The 20,573-nt window shown below is 35.3% G+C and overlaps 1 protein-coding gene and 1 long non-coding RNA gene across 2 annotated transcripts; both read left to right on the forward strand.

Annotated features, from left to right (window-relative positions):
- The first annotated feature begins 5,845 nt into the window (after positions 1–5,845).
- LOC110456958 lies at positions 5,846–8,108 on the forward strand. The gene is made up of 3 exons (XR_002463648.1): positions 5,846–6,341; positions 7,540–7,715; positions 8,020–8,108. It is a non-coding gene; the product is annotated as an uncharacterized LOC110456958 (long non-coding RNA).
- An 834-nt stretch (positions 8,109–8,942) lies between these two features.
- Positions 8,943–15,588, forward strand: LOC110456957 (carcinoembryonic antigen-related cell adhesion molecule 5-like). Its single transcript, XM_021508028.1, has 5 exons — positions 8,943–8,970; positions 9,277–9,489; positions 11,606–11,866; positions 13,781–14,041; positions 15,311–15,588. Exons 1-5 carry the CDS (start codon positions 8,943–8,945, stop codon positions 15,586–15,588), a joined length of 1,041 nt encoding a protein of 346 aa, XP_021363703.1.
- Positions 15,589–20,573: the final 4,985 nt, after the last annotated feature.

Here is a 20,573-nt window from a genome sequence, read left to right on the forward strand (position 1 = left end):
TTATGTCGTCCTGGTTAGATGAACAATTGGTTTGCAACGATTACAACGAACAAACAAATTCAGAAGTAAGTTAGTTTTCTTTGATTCTATTCAAATTGTCCGAAAATCAAGGCTCACTGATATCGAAATGGACACTAGGAAACCCATCACAACAATTAGCAACAGACACACTTCCCGTAACCGATGAACAGAACCAAAACGTCAGATATTCTGAAACATAAGACTAGTACCTCCATACCAACCGTTTATTTACTGTCTTTGTCTAGTATTGACAGTGACCCTCAGAAATTGTTCATTTAACATATTTCGATAGAAAAAAAAAAGATTGGTGAGCTTATGGCATGGTGCGGCCAGTAACATGCTTGGATGAAGGGCTTCCAAGTTTGTTCAAATGAATGACCTGGATCAATTGTCAAGGTCATAGGGGTCAAATATCTTTAAACAGCCTCTTCTGAATAACCAAGAGGCCTAGGATGATGATATTTGGCCAGTAACATGCGTGGATAGAGGGCTTCACAGTTTGGTCAAATGAATGACCTGCCTTATATTCAAAGTCACAGGGGTCATATATGTTAAAATATTTTAAACAACTTCTTTTGAATAACCGAGATGCCTAGGGTGATGAAATTTGGCCAGTAATATGCTGGGGTGAAGGCTACCATGTTTGTTCAAATAAATGACCTTGACTTATATTCAAGGTCACAGGGGTCAAATATATTTAAAACATTTAAACAACTTTGTCTGAATTACCGAGAGGCCTAGGGTGATGATATTTGGGCATTAAATTGCTGGGATGAAGGGCTACCAAGTTTGGTCAAATACATGACCTTGCCTTATGTTCAAGGTCACAGGGGTCAAATATGATAAAATATTTAAACAACTTCTTCTGAATAACCAAGAGGCCTAGGATGATGATATTTGGCCAGTAACATGCGTGGATAAAGGCATTAAAAGATTGTTCAAATGAATGACCTTGACCCACTGTCAAGGTCAGATGGGGCCAAATAGGTTTAAAAACCTTTAAACAACATTTCTGAATTACCGAGAGGCCTAGGGTGATGATATTTAGGCATTAATATGCTGGGATGAAGGGCTACCTAGTTTGCTCAAATAAATGACCTTGACTTATATTCAAGGTCACAGAGGGAAAATATGATTTAAACATTTAAATAACTTCTTCTGAATAACCAATAGGCCTAGGGTGATGATATTTGGCTAGTAGCATGCTTGGATGAAGGGCTATGAAGTTTAAATGAATGACCTTCATCTGTTTTCAAGGTCACAGGGTCAAATATGTTCTAAACCTTCAAACAACTTCTTCGGAAGAACCAAAAGGCCTAGGATAATGCCAGAAACATGCTGGGATGAATGACTTACCAAGTTCAAATGAATGACCTTGACATATATATTTTTAGGTCACAGGGGTCAAATATGTTTAAAACCATGAACTGACTTCTTCTTAATAAGCAAAAGGCCAATGGTGAGGATATTTGGCCATTTACATGCTGGGATGAAGGACTACCAAGTGAATGACCTTCACCCATATTCAAGGCCACAGTGGTCAATATATGTTTAAATCTTTAAATGATTTGTTCTGTATTACCAAAAGGTCCAGGGTAATGATATTTTTCCAGAAGCATGCTGGGTTGGAAGAATATAAACTCTGTTGTTCAACCTAATAATATAATGTCCTTGTTCGACATTCAAGGTCACAGGTGTCATATATTTAAATATTTCAATTGGTTCTTATGAATGAAATACTGATGTTTTGCCTGTAGCTGTATTTTAGTCCACTTTTAAGATTACAAGTGTGAGATTAATACCAGGTGCAGGCCCATTGGCCCTCTTGTTTCGAAAAAATACGAAGACCACATAGTCCACTTCATCAGTTTATGCCAATTCAAGTGCTGATTTTGATACATGTAATATTACAGGGGTAATTCATTGTACAAAAATATCACCCATGACCATATTACGCTACTGTACACTGCTACCTTAACATATTTTACCTTTGTGACCTTGAAAGACGTTCGAGGTAATTTATTTAAATAACATTACTAGCCATTAATTCCATTTTCCTGCTGCTGAAAAAAAATCACCTTGAGGTGTAATGGTTGTTTAAGACTCTATTTAGATGTGACCGTTCTAACCTTGTATGATTGATATTTTGCACATTTGGTTATATACATGTATGTTTCACTTGTCATTTGGCCAGTACAGGTGATAGCGTACATACTGTGCTAGTAATCAATATTTCACACATAAACACTTAATTGATTGTACGACGTGACCCTTCTAGAATCCATACAAGTGTAGTTTACCATGCAACCTGAAGAAAACGTTCAGAAATAAAAGGGTGCAAATTTCATGACCAAGCACTGAAGCAGCCATTTTTAGATCCAACTTAAGTAATTCAAAATCAGTCACATTCCTATTTTATACAAAATCGTATTATCATCTCTTATAACGTTCCATACTAAATTATGGTCGAAATAATATCGAAAAATAATGTACAATACTCTTTCTATTATCGTGTGACGGTCATCGCTCCGGCTTTCAGTGCTTTGATATTCAGCAAAAAGATGAGGGGGATACGGGGAAGAAGTTCCGAAAAGTAGGCATATCCAGTAAACACCTTTACAAGATTTTTTTGCAAAAAAAATGGATAACTTAAGATATTTATAGGTGTAAAAAATAGGACAAATAATGAGTAAAAACATAATTTGCAACAGGGCGCAACAGTCACAAATTGGTTATGTAGCTGTGTAATTCATGACTGTTAATTAATGTATGCTAAAATAATTCAACTGGGCATCGGTCGCCATGCAAGTCAGTACATTGTTAGCTGTCTCTTTTGAGTTTTTTCACTCTAGAAGTAGTTCAGACAATTTCTACGACGGTTCCTTTAACGACTTAACTTTTCTGATTGCTCTTTGACATTCTGTTTTAAATTGAACAGCTTTCGACGAATCCATATTTAAGAAAATGTGATTTTGATACTTTGAAAGTTTTTTTGTTTCCCTGAATTACTCTTCATTGATTAAAATACATACATTTAAGCACACCTAGGTATAGCGCGGAGCATATGGCAACATTTGAGCCGGATTATTCCTAGAAAATGTACTAAATATGTAAAAAAAACAGATTATGATGACGATCCACAAAATTCTGTTCGAAATTACCGTCTATGGTTGAGTAAAAGGTTACTTTCTGAACAACGAATACGACAAGATTACTTTTAACTGAATTTTTTGATTTTTTGATTTTTTGATTTTTTTTAAATAATGGATACTTTTTTTTTTTAATTCAAAGCATGAGAAGTTGTTTTTTTAATCTTGAACTGTTCCCAAATCTCCACCTATCATCTTTTATAACTGCAACTAATACATAGGCAGTATTCATCTATGTCATGTAAAAAGGTAAAATCCGTAACAAATTTTCGGAAATATCCTATACCTAAATCAGTTACAAATAGGTATAACTTTTTCGTACCTTTTCAGTAACTTTTTTGTACTCCTGATAAAAGGTACAAAAAAGTTATAACTTTTCGATAGTTTAGTTTAAACTAAAACTTTACTTGTGTACCTTTTTGTAATTTCTCTTGACTTTAAAAAAATCTGGTATAACTTTTAGTACCTTTTCTGGACTTGGAAAATAATTGCAATGCTGGTGAAAAACTTTGAATATTTTTGGTATAACTTTTTGTACCTTTTCTGGATTTAGAAAATAATTGCAATGCTGGTGAAAAAACTTGAATATTTTTGGTATAACTTTTTGTACCTTTTCTGGACTCAGAAAACAATGCCAATTCTTGTGAAAAACTTTGTAACTTTAACGTTAGAACATGTTTGGTACAGTGGAACCCAGTTATTATGTATATATATATAAAAATTCATTATATATATAAGGAAAAAATGGGTACATGGGGGAAAATATCATTATAACCGATATATATATATATTTATCATTATATGGTCAAAGGTAGGAACCCGCTTATTATGATGTTTTTTTCTGCTGTGAATTGATTTTATAAGTAAGTTGTCCATGTGAAACACCTGGACAATTACGTAATAGGTCCGGCTAACTGTACATCGCCCGAGATAATCATCGGTCCACTCAAGGTAATTTTTTCACACCTCGCTTCACCCCAGTCAGCGGAAAACAATAGATCGACCATCGCTTGCTGGTCATACATTTCAGTCTTAACAAAGCATGTAGACGGTTAATTGCTGTAGGACTGTATATCAAATAAAAATAATTAGGCCTACTGAACACAAATTCCGATAAGACAACGAGCATGACTTTCACAAATATTCACGGTTACCTTGACCAGTCATGTGAGAAATTCATGCCGATTTCAATGAAAATATTACTTCAGAAGGAAGACCTGTGTATTTAATCATTTAAGCAATAGTTTCTTGATTGCATTAGAAGTCGATTTCCCGTGTTTCCGTTGAAAAAGTGTCAAATTCGGGACATACATTTGTAACGACAGCATGGTGCCGGAAATCGTTCAAAAGTTTTACGTTATTGTCGTAAACAACTTACGACGGCTGCTTGGTTATTGTTACAAAGGGAATATTTTTTGTTTTCAATTGTTACTGTTGTGTCCATACTATTTGTATTTAACAATAAATAGTTATGATTAATATGAGGTAGGACTTTATCGTTATTGAAGCGAAGCCCTATGCGAAAAAGTAATCTCGCGTGACTATAAATAGCCTTATAAAATTGGCCAATGAAAAGCGCGCGGGTAAATTTGTATTCGATCGACCTCTACATTTTGAACTCTAACCCGGCGGGTCACAAGAAGTAATCAAAATATTGGAACGTGTTTTGGTTTACTGGGAAGACGATACCTACTTCATCATATCCTTGAAGACAGTGGAACGTCCGCGAAAGAGCGTGGTATATACGCAGTTGGTGATGAAATCTTCTCATGAATCCCAGGTTTTCTGGGGAATACCATGGAAAGATCGTCGCCATTTCAGGTAATATTTCAGGTAAGCCATCAATTGTATTTTCATCGAAAGGATTCAATACAAAACGCAGAGTAAACATATCAAATTTATTAAATAAATACAGTCCCATGACTGAGACGATGGATTTTTTTTTCTTATATGTATGCTCTTTAGAGATGGGCAGATGGCAGTACTATCTGTTAAAAAACACCGATTATTTCGGTACCGATTACATTTTTCGTTTACTGAGCTACTCTATTTGTATACAATTCGGAAAGGAGATCTACTTACCAGAATCCGTTTCGGTGTAGGCCCCTATAATAAGATTTTCGGTATTTGTTTATTCTTTGTTCTTCAGGGAAAGGAAGGACATTTCAGTGTGATGTTTAATTTCTAGCTTAATATATACTCAAACCCCGTGCCGAATATATATTTTTCCTGTACAAGTATACACTTTTTCGTTTTTTATAAAGTTAACAAACACATTACAAATATTGAAATCATTATTGGAATTTCTCCTTCATGACAAGAAATAACAGAAATTTAAAAGCCAATGCATTTTAATTTCCTATCAATAAATTTTAAGATTGAATAATTTCTACTTAAATGGTTTCTTACTTATTTTTTGTTAATCTTTAATAGCTTTGGAATTTCTAAATTTCCTATGATTTTCTTCACTTATTTGAATTGAAACGTAAGAGTATCCAAAATACGAATGTTAGCAGTACAATGGATGTTGTTTTTATAATCTTCATATATCGTTAAAAAAATTAAAAACATTCATTTTCAAAAAGGAAATTTAAAGAGATAAATGACATGCAAGTAACAGGCACTGTTCAACTTCTGCATACTTCATCAAAAATTGTTTAGTGACGTCCTTTGAAAACATATTGAATTTTATTTCATTTTTTTGAGTAACATTTTGAATTCTTTCAACTTGATAAAACTGATATATATGCTTCTTTTGTTTTGTGTTATTGAAATAACTTGATATTCCTATGACTTGAAAGGAAAAAAATAATTTTCTTTAAAAACTGAAGTGTGCCATTTTAAATATTCCACAGTAAAGTTGCATGTTCCCTCTCCTTCCACACTGCATGTCCTTACCCTGTTCCCTACAGAAACCTTATATATATATGTATAGCTCAGTATATACATCAGTTAAATTAGAGAATTCCAATTTTTTAAATCACATTTTTTTTTTAATATTTTCTCTTTTTCTAGATGATAGCTGTGCACACTGATGGGGGAAAATACAGACAGAAACAACAGATGAAAAAGTCTCAGCTCCACCTCATGAGTCTGTTATAGAGGTCCATGAACCTCCCCCTCAACCCCCTGCTGCAAAGAGAATTAGTGCCGAAAACAAATCAAACAAAGGTAAGTTCATTGATTTAAGGTACTGATTTTGTGATCTTTTGTTTAAGCTTTTGTAATCTCAGAAGTCTCCTCTGTCTTTTGTCTAACCTTATTGAAATTTGACAGCCTTTTAAATGGTTACAAGCTGAAATTAAAATGGCTTTCTTTTGGAATTTTGATTTCTATAATTATTAGGGCCCCACATTGAAGATGCGGGTACGTTCCCTTATAGTAATCAGGTTGTCCGTTTGTCTGTCCATTTTTTTCTTTTGTACAATGTTGATGGAAGTAAATGGAGTAAGTTTTTTTTTTAAATTACATGATGATTTCCCATGCATCCTAGTTCTGCTTGGTAATATTTCGGCAGATCTGATTCAAAATGGCTGCTAATCAGCCATATTGGATTTTAACATTAAACTTTTTTGTTGCTCTTTAATTACCGGTAAACATTCTGTAAAGACATTATGAAGCAAAGTTAGTGACAATACAACAAGAAGTCAACTTATCGAAGGTCAAAGTCATTGGATCAACGGTCAAAGTCAGATTTTGTATCTTTTTACTGCTTAACAATTTATTATGACATGATGAAGCAAAGTTGATCAGAATTAAACAAGGGATCAACGGACCAAAGGTCATATGTCAAGGTCACTGGATCAAAGGTAAAGGTCAAATTTAGTATCTTTTCATAAATGAACATTTCTCTATAACACTTTTTACTGATGAACATTTTGTTATGGTATTATAAAGCAAAGTTGGTCGGAAATAAAGAATAAGTCAACTGACCAAAGATCATGGTCACTGGATTAAAGATCAAGGTGATTTAGGTCCAAAGGTCAGAGACAAAGTGGATATCTTGACTTTGACCCCGGCTCTTGTTGGGGAGGTATTTTAGGTGAAATAAAACAGATCAAAGCCAACAAATAAGAAGTGCACTGGTATTTACATTTAGATATATTTTGCTATTACATTTATATAGATATATAGATATTATATACCATAAACTCACAATGAACTTAAAAGCTTTTCTTTTTGAATCTCTTTACACCATATCGTAAATATCCGATCAACTGTTACAATGCTATTGTGTTGTGTCAAGGTAAGAAATTAAAGGTAAACATGTCTTTAAATTCTTGTTTACTTCCTGCTTGTTTAGGAGACTCATTTTAATTGCAAAATTATATTATTTTGTAAATTATGTTATTGCTCCTTAGCTTGACAGATGGTGGAGCGTATACCTGGGACTGGGGTTTATGTGTATCCCAAACACATAAAAAACGCACAGAGGAAGACGAAGGGGAACAGGTCGCCAGATATTTGATGTCAGTGTTCTTCACCAACACTGAGCTGGTCAACCTGGGAAAGGTTTGAACCAGACCATTGTTTGAGCAATAATTGGTAATTATGAATTAAAACTTTTTTCATAACAGCACAAAAGAAAAGAGTTCTACAGCAATTTTCTTTATGTAGTAGTAATATCACTGAAATTACAAAAGTATCGCTATAGCTACTTGAACTGATTAATGGTGCCTGTCAGTGAATAATAAATAGCAAGTTTACCATAAAATGCTACCAATATAATTTCACCATTCATATTCATTAATTCCTAGAATTTAAAGTGATGAAGAAAGAACTAATAAAATTTAATAAAGTTGCAATTATGTTACTAGCTATTTTGCCTAAATCATCTGCTTTTCAACAGATTATGCTGAGGCGATTCATGGGAAAAGTGGCCTGTCAGAAATCAAGTTTTCAATGAGGACACAAATCAGTGCTTTGGTCAGCTTGGCTAGGAGGAACTCAACCACATAGAACAAATGAGACATTTCAACTTTAAAGAACTATTAATATGATTGTTTGTTGTAACTTTATAAGAGATATTCTATTAATGATTATTTTAGGAATGGTTATGTGAAATAGTTGTGAATACAAGAGAATACAAGTGAGTATGCTAGTGTCAAAGCTGGAGAGAGTCATAGTCAATATAGGGCACTCCCTGGAAGTCAGCATGAGAGTATATTTATTACATTATTGTGTATTATATTGTAAAATAATAGTAACTACAGAAAGTATGTATATAATAGTAACTACGAGAACATATTTTTGATGTAGTAAGTGCAAGAGATTATCTAGATGATAAATAGTAACTTCAAGATAATATTTATATAAAGGTAGCTACAAGAAAATATTTATTCATATAATAGTAACGTAAAGAAAATTATTTATATTATAGTTACTACAAAGGAATATTTATTTATATGATAATAACTACAAGAAAGCAGGTGATATATTATAGTAACTTCAAAGGAATACTCTATTAAAATAGAGTTTCATTTTAACAACAGATCCAGTAAAGGTTAGGTTATGATTTTTTTTGATACCTTTTCATAATACATGAGAGGTTTATGAACTTGTTTGTACCTTTTAAGTACCTAAATAAAGTTATAACTTTATTGTACCTTTTTACTAGAACTGTGTCTGTACCTTTTCAGTATCTCAGAAAAGCATAACTTTTTTTGTACCTTTTTAGTAACTAAATAAAGTTATAACTTTATGATACCTTTTTCACTAGTGCTTAAGTGGCTAAATGTAACTTTTGTGTACCTTTTGTTTGCCAATAAAGTAATGATTGAACTGAACAAAGTGTTTGAGTGTAACTTTTTAATACCTTTTTGTAACTTTTTAGTACTAGATTGAAACTCTCTTCTCACAAGGTTCCAATCTAGCATCAAAAGTTATAACTTTTTTGTAACTTTTTTCGATATGGGATGTTACTGTATGTACGAAAACATGTAGTAGAATTATTTTGTATTCTGCCTGAGGTGGAAAATGCATCATTTAAATGGGTTGATGGGTCGTCAGTTATCTGCCTAACCCCTGCTGTCTCTCCAATGAATAGAAAGTTCACATAAATCTTTCCAAGAAAATTATAAGAACTTTAGATATGTTTGTATTACAGACGGTCCCAGTACTGTTACCCTGTCCCCACCGGACACTACCTACACCAGAACTGAGGGGGACACGTTACCGAACCTCACATGTACAGCTGACTGTAGACCTGGCTGTACCTTTGTATGGACAAAACCTGAAGACACCAACTTAACTGCCTCAGCTGTGTTGTCATTGGGACAACTGGACAGGTCAGAACATGGGACATACAAATGTACTGCTGGTAATATCTACGGATCGTTAACGTCGTCAGCTGTAGTTAACATACAGTGTAAGCTATTTTATACATAACTAAAATTTTCCCAAATCCCGTGACATGTGCTGTTTTATTTCTATTTTATATTTTAACTCTATGGCATCACAGTTGTCTATAAACAAGCTGAATCAAACTGTTTTGGTATAAGAACAATTAAATCCCACACTGTATCCAGATAATATATATTGAAATGCTTCAAAGACACCTGACGATGGGGTGTTGTCTCAAAATGTTGTCACATATGATAGCACACATATGGGTCACCATCAATACATCTACTTATATACATGCATTCTATGCCTATATGAACAAAAAACATATCAAGAAAAATATACATCTATTTGTTAGTCAACATTCACCCTTTCAACCTTAACTCATCACATATTATGTTATAATAGTATTTTTTGACGATAAAGACTGCCTTCTTATTAGGGCCCCGTATCGGAGATACGGGTGCCCTATAGTAATCATTGTCTGTCTGTCTGTCTGTTCGTCCACACATTTTGTTCATGGCTGATAACTTTAGTATTTATTGACCGATGTACATGAAACCTGGTCAAGATTTTCAGTTCACCAAAATACACATTGAGGTAAAAAGTCAAGGTCAAATGTCAAGGTCATTAGGTTCAAAGGTCAATGTCAAATTTTACATATTTTCACTGATGAACATTTTGCTTTGACATTATGAAGCAAAGTTGATCAGAATTAAACAAGGAGTCAACTAGGCAAAGGTCAAGGTAATCGGGTCAGGGGTCAAGATCAAATTTTGTAGCTTTTCACTGGTGAACATTTCGCTATGACATTATGTAGCAAAGTTGTTCGGAAGTTAACAAAAAGACACACTGAGGTAAGAGGTCGAGGTTAAAGGTCAAGGTCATTATATTCAAAGGTCAAGGACAAATTTTGCATCTTTTCACTAATGAACATTTTGTTATGACATGATGAAGCAATATTGTTCAGAACTTAACACAGAGTCAACTGACCTTAGGTCCAGGTTGCGGGGTCCAAAGGGTCAAGGTCAACTTTTGTATTTTTTACTGATGAACATTTTGTTATGATATTAAGAAGCAAAGTTGGTCGGAATTAAAGAATAAGTCTACTGACCAAAGATCATGGTCACTGGGTTAATGGTTAAGGTCATTTGGGATCAAAGGTCAAAGACAAAGTGGATCTCTGACTTTGACCCTTGCTCTTGATGGAGGAGGTATATCAGGTGAAATAAAACAAATCAAAGCTAACAAATGAGTATTGCACCGGTATTTACATTTCTGTTAGCCCAGCAAATATGGAGGTGGAAGGAAACAAGACTCACATCATAGTACATGTAAAATGCATATTTTGCTTCTTTGCGATTCTTTTTGAAGTCCAAATATCAAACGTAAAGCTCAGCTATATGGGCAGATTGCTTCTTGGTGATTATGGGGGATATATTGCCACAAGACGGGGCCCTTACTGACCTGTCAGTGTTCTAGTTCACAGTAAAAAGCAGACATGGTTATACTTACATGACAAGTACAGAAATAACTTTCAAAAATATAATTGCAGGATTATCATAAACAAATTATAATTATAAAAGTTTGTTTTCAAAACATGATGATAATTGATTGATAAAATGTTAATTTGATTAGTTCATGTCATGTTTAAAGATGTGTTAATACCAAACGTTTCAATTGTAATAGGATATGTCAGCATTGTGAATAATTCTGTGAAATAGGAAAGGAGTTGCGGAAATATCACCGACATAATTCATTGTTATAAACATATACTGTTATGGCGTGGGAAAAACCTTTATTTTGCTGTAACTTATCCTCGTGTCTAAAGATAAACAAAACTGTACAGAATGTAAAAGCGAAGTTTCTCAAGACATTCATTCAAAACTTCGTTAGAAGTACTGTTGTATAAAAACAGCACTTGCAATTATTATGAACCCATATTGTTCCAAATCACTGTAGGTGAAAATATAGAAAAAAAAAAACAATCAAGTGAAATATGTACAACTGTTGCAAAAATATGTCTGACACCAAATGTTATTGCACTTTCTTACATAACTAAGCTCTATACATATCAATCTACATTTTTGTAGTTGGTCCCGATACTGTTACCCGGTCCCCACCAGACACTACCTACACCACTACTGAGGGGGATGCGTTACCGGACATCACCTGTACAGCTGACTGTAGACCTGGCTGTACCTTTGTCTGGACAAGACCTGACAACACCAACTTCCCTGCCTCAGCTGTGTTGTCACTAGGACAACTGGACAGATCAGAACGCGGGACGTACAGGTGTACGGCTAGGAATGTTGTCAGAGAGTTGACCACAGCTACAAGTGTAATCATATTATGTAAGTTTTCATCAGTGACATTAATATATTTACTGCTGCTATTTTTACCTTATCTTAATTACTTGCTTTTATACATTTATGTTTAAAAGCTCTTTTTATCAAAGGGCAAATTCAATCCCATTCGCCAATAACAAAACTCTAAACGAAAGTGGCAGCCATGGGCTTTACCTATTGTTTTTGTTAATACAAAAATGGCAATGGTGATTTCTTAATTAGCAGGGGCGCATTATCACCCTAAATAATCAGAGCGGTGATAGCGATTATAACTGTGGTGAAGATGACATTGTTTAAGCCTGTAAACATTGTTAGCGTTATGATAATAATGACGAAGTTTGAGATGACTCTCTTTGAGACAAACTTAACCAAGATGTCCGAAACTGGTGCAGTTATTCTGAAATGTGATTGGGGGAAGCGACTTTTGACTTGAAGAACAGAGTAGAAATCCAGGTATATACATATTGGAGTCAAATTCCACTGTGCATTGTCGGACAATTGCTGAGTACTTATCAAGAAGGAATTGTTTGAAAAACTAATAACAAATTGATCGATGGACACAGTGTTGGCAGTGTATTTGGTAATGATATAAATGTATGAACTTGAAGTTAGTTGCTATCTCGTTTGCGAAAAAGTGACCAGACATCACTGTGACGTAATTTATCCGGTACGTCATGCTGCTACCACACGAATTGGTCGGGTGTTCATGTCAATTTCCGGCAAGAATATCAACAAGATAAATAAGTAGTTCAAAGTATTAGCCTGTTGTAATAGATAGCTAGATAAATATCAAGCGCAATGTTTGACAAGGATTTGCAATGTTGTCTGCAACTAACGATGTGGTATTCAAAATCACTGATGCGCACGTTTGCTGCCACCAATAAAAGGACAGAGTAAGTATGCAATTCAGAACTCAGATTAAAATACTGATTCACTCTTAGCGAACTTTTCGGCATTTTCCATATTTAATCTAAAAGAAGCTCACTTTGAAGTATCTCAATTTTCCTAAGTTAAAAAAGAATATTTGCCGCCTCGTCAAAAGACTTCATGTCACATGAAACGTTGCAGATAGTCCTCGAAATAATAACCCTTGTGTAACGTCGACGCGTCGACAAGACAGACAAATGTGACAAATGCGTATGCGCAAGCGCATCAAGACGTCACGGAAATGATTAGGAGCGAAATTTGGAATCATATGTTTCAATTGAACAGAGCAAGGTGTAGGGCCGCGGCGACCAAATTTTAGCCCACATAATAATGCGCGGCGATTCACAACAATGCACTGGCAGAACACACATTCTGGTGAACGCTTCTAATTGCAATATTGGACATGTTTCATATTATTGGATTTATAGTTTTCGCTTTAAAGCGCTGCGGGTGAAGTGTTTTCAGAGATGTCCATCACACTAGGTTAGATGCCTGTGTGATAGAAATAATCATTTTGGAAACAGGTTCATTCACAGTATGCGGCATTATAAAGGTTCTGCCTTCGGTATTCTTATCCTTATCTTATCTGCGACGTTGGAATATGTCAAATTGAAGGCTCAATCGATTGGCTCTAGACGTTATATACTTCCTTTTTTTTGTTTTTACAAAATATGAATTACATGCAAATTATTATTTCATATCAACATGACTATACTTCAATACCACATACCAAGGGTAAAAGCATGTGATATTGCTTTAACGTACTCAAATTCTCGTCTATTGTACACATAATGCAATCATAATGGTATTGGTAATACCACTGTATGTGGGGTAACGTGATACACCTTTTATCAGGTAACACTACCTAACCTTCAATCTCATAACCACACATTCTAAAAATCGAAAATTATAATTTCTTTATTACACGTGGATTTAACACTCCAGGAAGTCAATGCTTTATTGAGTACATGTTCCACTTGTTAATCATTTAAGATGGTCCTTCAGCTGTAAGTTTGACCCCGTCGACTACATCCTACACTCCTATAGAGGGACATACTCTCCCTACCGTCACGTGTTCGTCTGACTGTAACCCAGTCTGTACCTACAGCTGGACAAAGGATGGACAGTCCCACACAACACGGTCAGATCTCCAGCTCACCAACATACAGCGTGGTCAGACGGGGGTGTACAGGTGTACGGCCAGTAACACATACGGGATTCAGACATCTAGTGACGTCAGTGTTTCTGTAAACTGTACGTATTAATAACAGTGACATGACCGTCTCTTGATAACTCTTTATCTATACATGCTTAATGCATTTTCCTTTTACTTGATTGCATGACTGAATTGAATTGAAAAATAAAATGTGCAAGAACATGTCATCAATTTAATTAGCTTAAAGAATAAAATAGTAGGATTTTTTCATTGTTTTGGGAAATACAAACTATGATTTTGTTTATTACAAATGTACTTCTGTATTCATTTACAACACATATGTACATATATATGTATATATATAACTAGTCTCGTCATAAACATTTGCAATGTGATATATCACTCTGACCTGATATGAAAGTGTATCCAGTGACTGCAAATGATGTACACCAGAACTTCTTTCAGAGGAATACATATATATCCTTATTACATCAACTAGGGTATAGCTGTATTACGACACCGTTTACAAGAAAGTTAACATATTCATTTTAACCTCAAAATAAGTCATTTTTGCTCGAAAAACGTAGAATTGATATTTCCTTTTAAGGCCAGTACATGAAGTGTGCAAGAGAAAATGCTCACAATTAACAACTGATGCATTTTACCTTTTGATTCCATTAAGTTTTCGTCTCAAACAAAACATTTTGAAAATAAAACGTTTAATTGTCCTAGGTGGAAGTAACTCACATTTAGGTGCAACATTGATTTTTCACTGATTTCATATCGTTTTACCCATTGAACAAAATAACGCTCCTCCTTGACAAACGAGTAACACTCATTTGAGATTGCATGAAATACATTTTATCGATCACAAATTATTTTATAAATTAAAACCATTTATTAAGGGTTTTTAAAACGTACACTATCGATGAATAAACGTATAAGATAAACCCTGCAAATCAGGTGATTGCTAAATATTAGTTCATGGTTTACACTTAATTTGGTTTGTATTTAAGCAAAGAAAATACATTGTAAGATGAAATAACTTAGTTTTCTAGACATTTACCTACTCAGGTCTTGATTCAGTTTTGCCAAATTTACCTGCAGCAAATGCTCTAGAAACTGTTATCGCCATTTTTTTTTCTACTGTCGACAGTCATTTAAATAAAACTCCCTCATCTGCATTTTCGCCACCAGCAGTTTCAAACCGCCAATCATGTTTTACTTTCGCCATTGGCGCCAGTGGCGACCGCCAGCGCGAGGTCCTTCTATGTATAGAACTCCTGCGAACCTAGATACTATTTTGACACACAAAAAAAATACAAAACATTCAGGCAGTTTGTAATGTGTAAGTGTTTATCTTGTAGACGGTCCTGGGACGTCTACTTCAATTTCCCCACCGGGCACAAACTACACCAGGACTGAGGGGGACACGTTATCGGACATCACTTGTACAGCTGACTGTAGACCTGGCTGTACATTTGTCTGGACTAAACCTGACAACACCAACTTTACTGCCTCAGCTGTGTTGTCACTGGGACAACTGGACAGATCAGAACATGGGATGTACCGGTGTACTGCTGGAAATGTTGCCGGGGAGTCAACTACAACTACAAGTGTTATCGTTACAGTACAGTGTAAGTAGCTTAAACTTAATGTTCACCAATCTATATCAGTATCGCAATGTTCATTAGGAAAGAGATGAAACATATCAGTTAACCCATTTCTTTGATTCGTAAAATAAACATTTGAAAACAAAATCAGTGTTTTTTAACTCACCGAAGGGCCAAGTGAGTTTATCCCATGCCGCAGCGTCCGTCGTCTGGCGTCCGTCATCCGTCAACGTTTTCCTTTAAAACGCTACTAGTCATGAACGGCTCAGAGGATTTTGACCAAATTTGTTCTGGAGCATCATTGGCCAAAGGGTTATCAGTTTTTTTTTATAAACGGAGTGTATGGTCCCCCTGGGGGCAGAGGGGCGGGGCCAAATGGGGGGAAAATAGGTAAATCTTTAAAAATCTTCTTCTTCTCAACCAATCGAAGGATTTTGACCAAGTTTGTTCTAGAGCATCTTTGGACAACGGAGCCTCAATTTTGTATAAACGGAGGGTGTGGCCCCACTGGGAGCATAGAGGCGGGGCCCAATAGGGGAAATAGAGTGTGTTTTTTTTCTACTACTATACAAGTGAAGGGATTTAAACCAAATGCAGTCTGAAGCATGATTAGGGACAAAATAATCAATTCTGTATAAACCGAGGTGTGTGGGCCCCCTTCTTTAGGGCAGATGGGTGGGGCCCATTAGGGAGAATAGAGGAAAACATTAAAGATCCTTCTCCTTGTGTACCGATGAATGGATTTTGACCAAATTTGGTCTGGAGCATCAATGGCCAAAGGGTTCTCAGTTTTGTATAAACGGACGGTATGGTCCCCCTGGGGGCAGAGGGGCGGGGCCAAATAGGGGGAAAATAGATAAATCTTTAAAAATCTTCCTCTCAACCAATTGAAGGATTTTGAGGAAAGTTGTTCTAGAGCATCTTTGGTAAAAGGAGCCTAAAGTTTGTATAAACGGAGGGTGTGGCCCCTCTGGGGGCATAGGGGCGGGGCCAAATAGGGGGAAAATAGGTAAATCTTTAAAAATCTTCTTCTCAACCAATTGAAGGATTTTGAGGAAATTTGTTCTAGAGCATCTTTGGACAAAGGAGCCTCAAGTTTGTATACATGGAGGGTGTGGCCCCTCTGATGGCATATGGGCGGGGCCCAATAGGGGAAATAGAGGATTTTTTTTCTCTCCTACTATACAAGTGAAGGAATTTAAACCAAATGCAGTTTGAGGCATGCTTAGGGGAAAACAAATCAATTTGTTTAATTTGTATAAAAAGGTAAGGCCCAATAGGGGAAATAAAGGAAAATTGGGACATAACATGGAAACTCATTTTCTTGGTGTCTTTCCCACCAAAACAGATCGATATGTAGTTCTTCTTGCAACTTTGTTTCTTGTACTCCTTTGATAAACCTGAATGGTACTCAGCAGGTTTTAATTTGAAAAATAAAATACCAGGTGAGCTATTAAGGCCCCTGAGCCTCTTGTTTTACAAATGCATCTATGAGTACAACCGCTGCAAAACTATATGACAAAATCGTCTGTAGTAAGGGGGCATAACACTAGCTGTAGAACTGTACTATCGGTAGGGAAAGTGAGTTAAACACCCGTTAAGATTAACAAAGTGCGAGACATTTGTTTAATATAGACATCGTGCTGGCTCTTTGGATATTTAAAGGTATATGTTTAACATCGCAAATATACTCATACACAATACATCCGTGATTAAACTGGCATTTATTGCGGAGACTCTCTTGAATAGTCAGTGAATTTGAATAAAAAGTGAATGGTTACATTGGTTTTGGTTAAAAGGATTTTGTGTAGTTTAAAGTTATACAACTTCTCTACTAAATTTATATAATAATCATCTTTGTCCAAGTAAATAGAGAATCATAAAGTGTTCCTGTTATATTGAAGTTATTAAACGAGTTCAAGAATGTGATATGACACGAGCCTTTGGGAAAATTATTAAACAAGTTTAATACATTTAATAGGACGTACACACGAATGTAACATTATATTTATCACATAAAACACATTAACAAATACACACAAATTGAAGCGACGTGTTTTGTATCCTCAGGGTTACGAATGATTGCATTAGTCTGTCCAAATAATTCAATAATTAATACGTGTTTATTATAGACGGGTCTGGTACTGTTAGCCTGTCCCCTCCGGACACAACCTACACCAGGACTGAGAATGACAGTTTACCGGACATCACCTGCACAGCTGACTGTAGACCTGACTGTACCTTGGTCTGGACAAAACCTGACAACACCAACTTTACTGCCTCAGCTGTGTTATCACTTGGACAACTGGACAGATCAGAACACGGAACATACAGATGTACTGCTTGGAATGTTGTTGGAACGTCAATGACAACAACAACTGTTACCGTACAGTGTAAGTACGCTTGATGTCTTTTGATGTGTGCGCAATAAGCAGAGCTTTTAATATCGAAACACTGTTCGTCCTTCCGTCTGTAAGCCTGCTTACATAATCCTGTAAGAAGTACCAGTTTTTGACCGAATTTGCTTCGTTTGTGTTTTCTGAGCAGATCTAATGTGTTAAGGTCACCTGAGCCAATGGCTCAAGTTACCTATTCCGATCACTTTTCATTCGTCGCCCTGCGCTGTGCGTCGTCTGTATATTGTTTAGATTTTTGGCTTCCTCGAAAGAACGAGCGAATCAACTATTGTCAAATTTAGTCTGAATCTTCCTTGTAAAATTGGAATTTCTCCTCCCACCCAAGGGGCCAGGGCGGGGCCCCAAAGGCAACAATTATCAATATTTATAAAATCTTCTTCTCCAAACACTGTAGTACAGTCAAGTTCTCTTCATGGATGGAGAGATCATCAGTGGCTTTATCTTAATTGTAAATGCCAGAACTCCCGGGCAATTTTTTATCCCTTGGGATGAGATGAAGTTAACTATAGTTTTTTTATAGGGAAATCACACTTTTGGGTATTTTTTGTCCATGTTCAGTAGGAGGTTATGCAAACTTGATTATTGAAGGACGAGGGTTTTAAAATGTAAAATGATAATTCCTTCCCCAACTCTAGAGGCCAGGGCGGGGCGCCAAAGGTAAAACGAGTATATCAAAAATCTTCTTTTCAAGACTCAGATGTACTACAATCAAATTATTTGTATGGATGGAAAGAACTTAAGGGGCTTTATTTAAACTGTACATTTCATAACCTCCGGGTCATCAGTTTGCCCTTATGAAGGGGGTAAAGTGTATTATAAAGTTTATAGAGAAATAACGCTTTTGGGAATATTATTGTCCATTTTCAGTAGGAAATTATTCAAACTTGAATCCGTCTTTGCCCCAGGTGCTGGATCGGTTTGGCCCAAATGGGAAAATAATTAAAAGTTCAAGAATCTTCTTCAGATTTTACTACAATAAAATGTTACTATACTATAGTATAGTATATCTAGGGAAATAACACTGTTGGGTATATTTTGTCCCCTCTCAGCAAGACAATTTTCAAATTTGGTTGGAATAGTTATGATGAAATAGAATCACATAATGTCAGAAGTAAGGTCCTTACCTATCCAGGGGTATGCCACAGAGGAAACTTGGACAAATGGCAATATATATCTCCATAGCAAAATAGTAAATTTGAATATATTTTAAAGTGTTTTTCTTTGGTGACACTGCAAGCAATGCATTTCACTTTGTTTACATGATGAAATGATTTCCATTTCACATTTCAACAATGAAATTAAGCAACCTATAATATAACTCAGGTGACTGTTATATGGTATGTTTAACCCATTCTTATTCATTCAACTTATTTGAAAAATATATAAATGGTATTGTCTTAGCTGCTTGACATTTAACACGAACAGTCAAAGTCAATATGTTTGGTTTTTACAACAAATAGCCATGTCAAGTATGTAGATGCATATACACGTAGTACACACTTATATCTGTGTTTTGACCCACGTTCAAGTTGGTGTAAATCTTCCATAAGAGCGACCTTGAAAGTCCTTCATTCATGCAAGGCACTAGCTGCTTAAATGTAATAACACTAGACTTCTCAGCTATTTACAAAAATGGTAAAAGTTATTCAAATTAACAGTTTGGTTTATAGACGGCGTTCTCTTAAATATAATTGCCTTTGAAAAATTCAGAATAAGGCTTATACGCTTAGGCAATGGTATATAATAGTTGCTTTGTCAATGCGTCCGTAGTAAATACACGAGTACATCATACATCATATATCATGAACTCCTTGACAAATTTAGTTTATATTTACACCATGATATGGTAATATCTAGTTCTACAGCGTAAAATATTTTGAAAATAATCAGTCAAGGTTAAAGGACCGAATACTCAAAATGTTTGTTTACAGGATAATTCACGAATCCGAAAATTCAGATTTGTTCACACAAGATATCTCATGTTTTTTTCAAAAGCTTATATAAACCATAGTATGGTAACATCGATATCAACACATGATTAGACTGCGGTGGCCACATCAAAGTTAATGTTTAAAGTCAAAGTTAACACAGTTCTACTTTTAGAAAAAAAAGACAACAATTTCACTTTATATGTATACAACGGTGTGATAATATCCAGTGGTACACATTATAAGAGTCGCTAGCTTAAGGGAAAACAATTATACTGGAAGTCGTAAGGGCTTTATGCTTGCAAAACCCAAGCTCAGTGTTTGTATTTGTCACCAAAAGAGCGCTATTGTACTTTGAACCTTTACAAAAAAGGCTTTATCATTAAATTGATGATGTGGTAACTCCTTATTCAAGCATGTTTGCTGACAAATAATCTATCACTAAGGATCCTAGCTATTAAACTAAAGGTAAAGATATTTCCCTTTGTAGCCTGAAACTTGACCTTTTAATTTGTGAAATTCTGACGCTGAAGGTTAATTTCCTTAACAGGGGGGGGGGGGGGGGGGGATTTCATGAGTTTGGTAAACATTAAACATTCAGCAGCAATCAAATTTCGTTAAATGAGAAAAAAACATCGAGTAGTTTGCCTATAATGCTTTTTTGACATAAAA

This window comes from Mizuhopecten yessoensis, unplaced genomic scaffold, assembly GCF_002113885.1.
Source record: "Mizuhopecten yessoensis strain PY_sf001 unplaced genomic scaffold, ASM211388v2 scaffold8979, whole genome shotgun sequence".
Classification (NCBI taxonomy): Eukaryota; Metazoa; Mollusca; class Bivalvia; order Pectinida; family Pectinidae; genus Mizuhopecten; species Mizuhopecten yessoensis.

What these genes read in the sequence shown, in the direction of transcription:
- LOC110456957 (XM_021508028.1), top strand. Translation starts at nt 8,943, where the DNA reads ATGATTGAACTGAACAAAGTGTTTGAGT. An exon ending in GACATACAAATGTACTGCTG is followed by an intron (nt 9,490 to 11,605) that starts GTAATATCTACG and finishes ACATTTTTGTAG; the next exon opens with TTGGTCCCGATACTGTTACC. An exon ending in TACAAGTGTAATCATATTAT is followed by an intron (nt 11,867 to 13,780) that starts GTAAGTTTTCAT and finishes TAATCATTTAAG; the next exon opens with ATGGTCCTTCAGCTGTAAGT.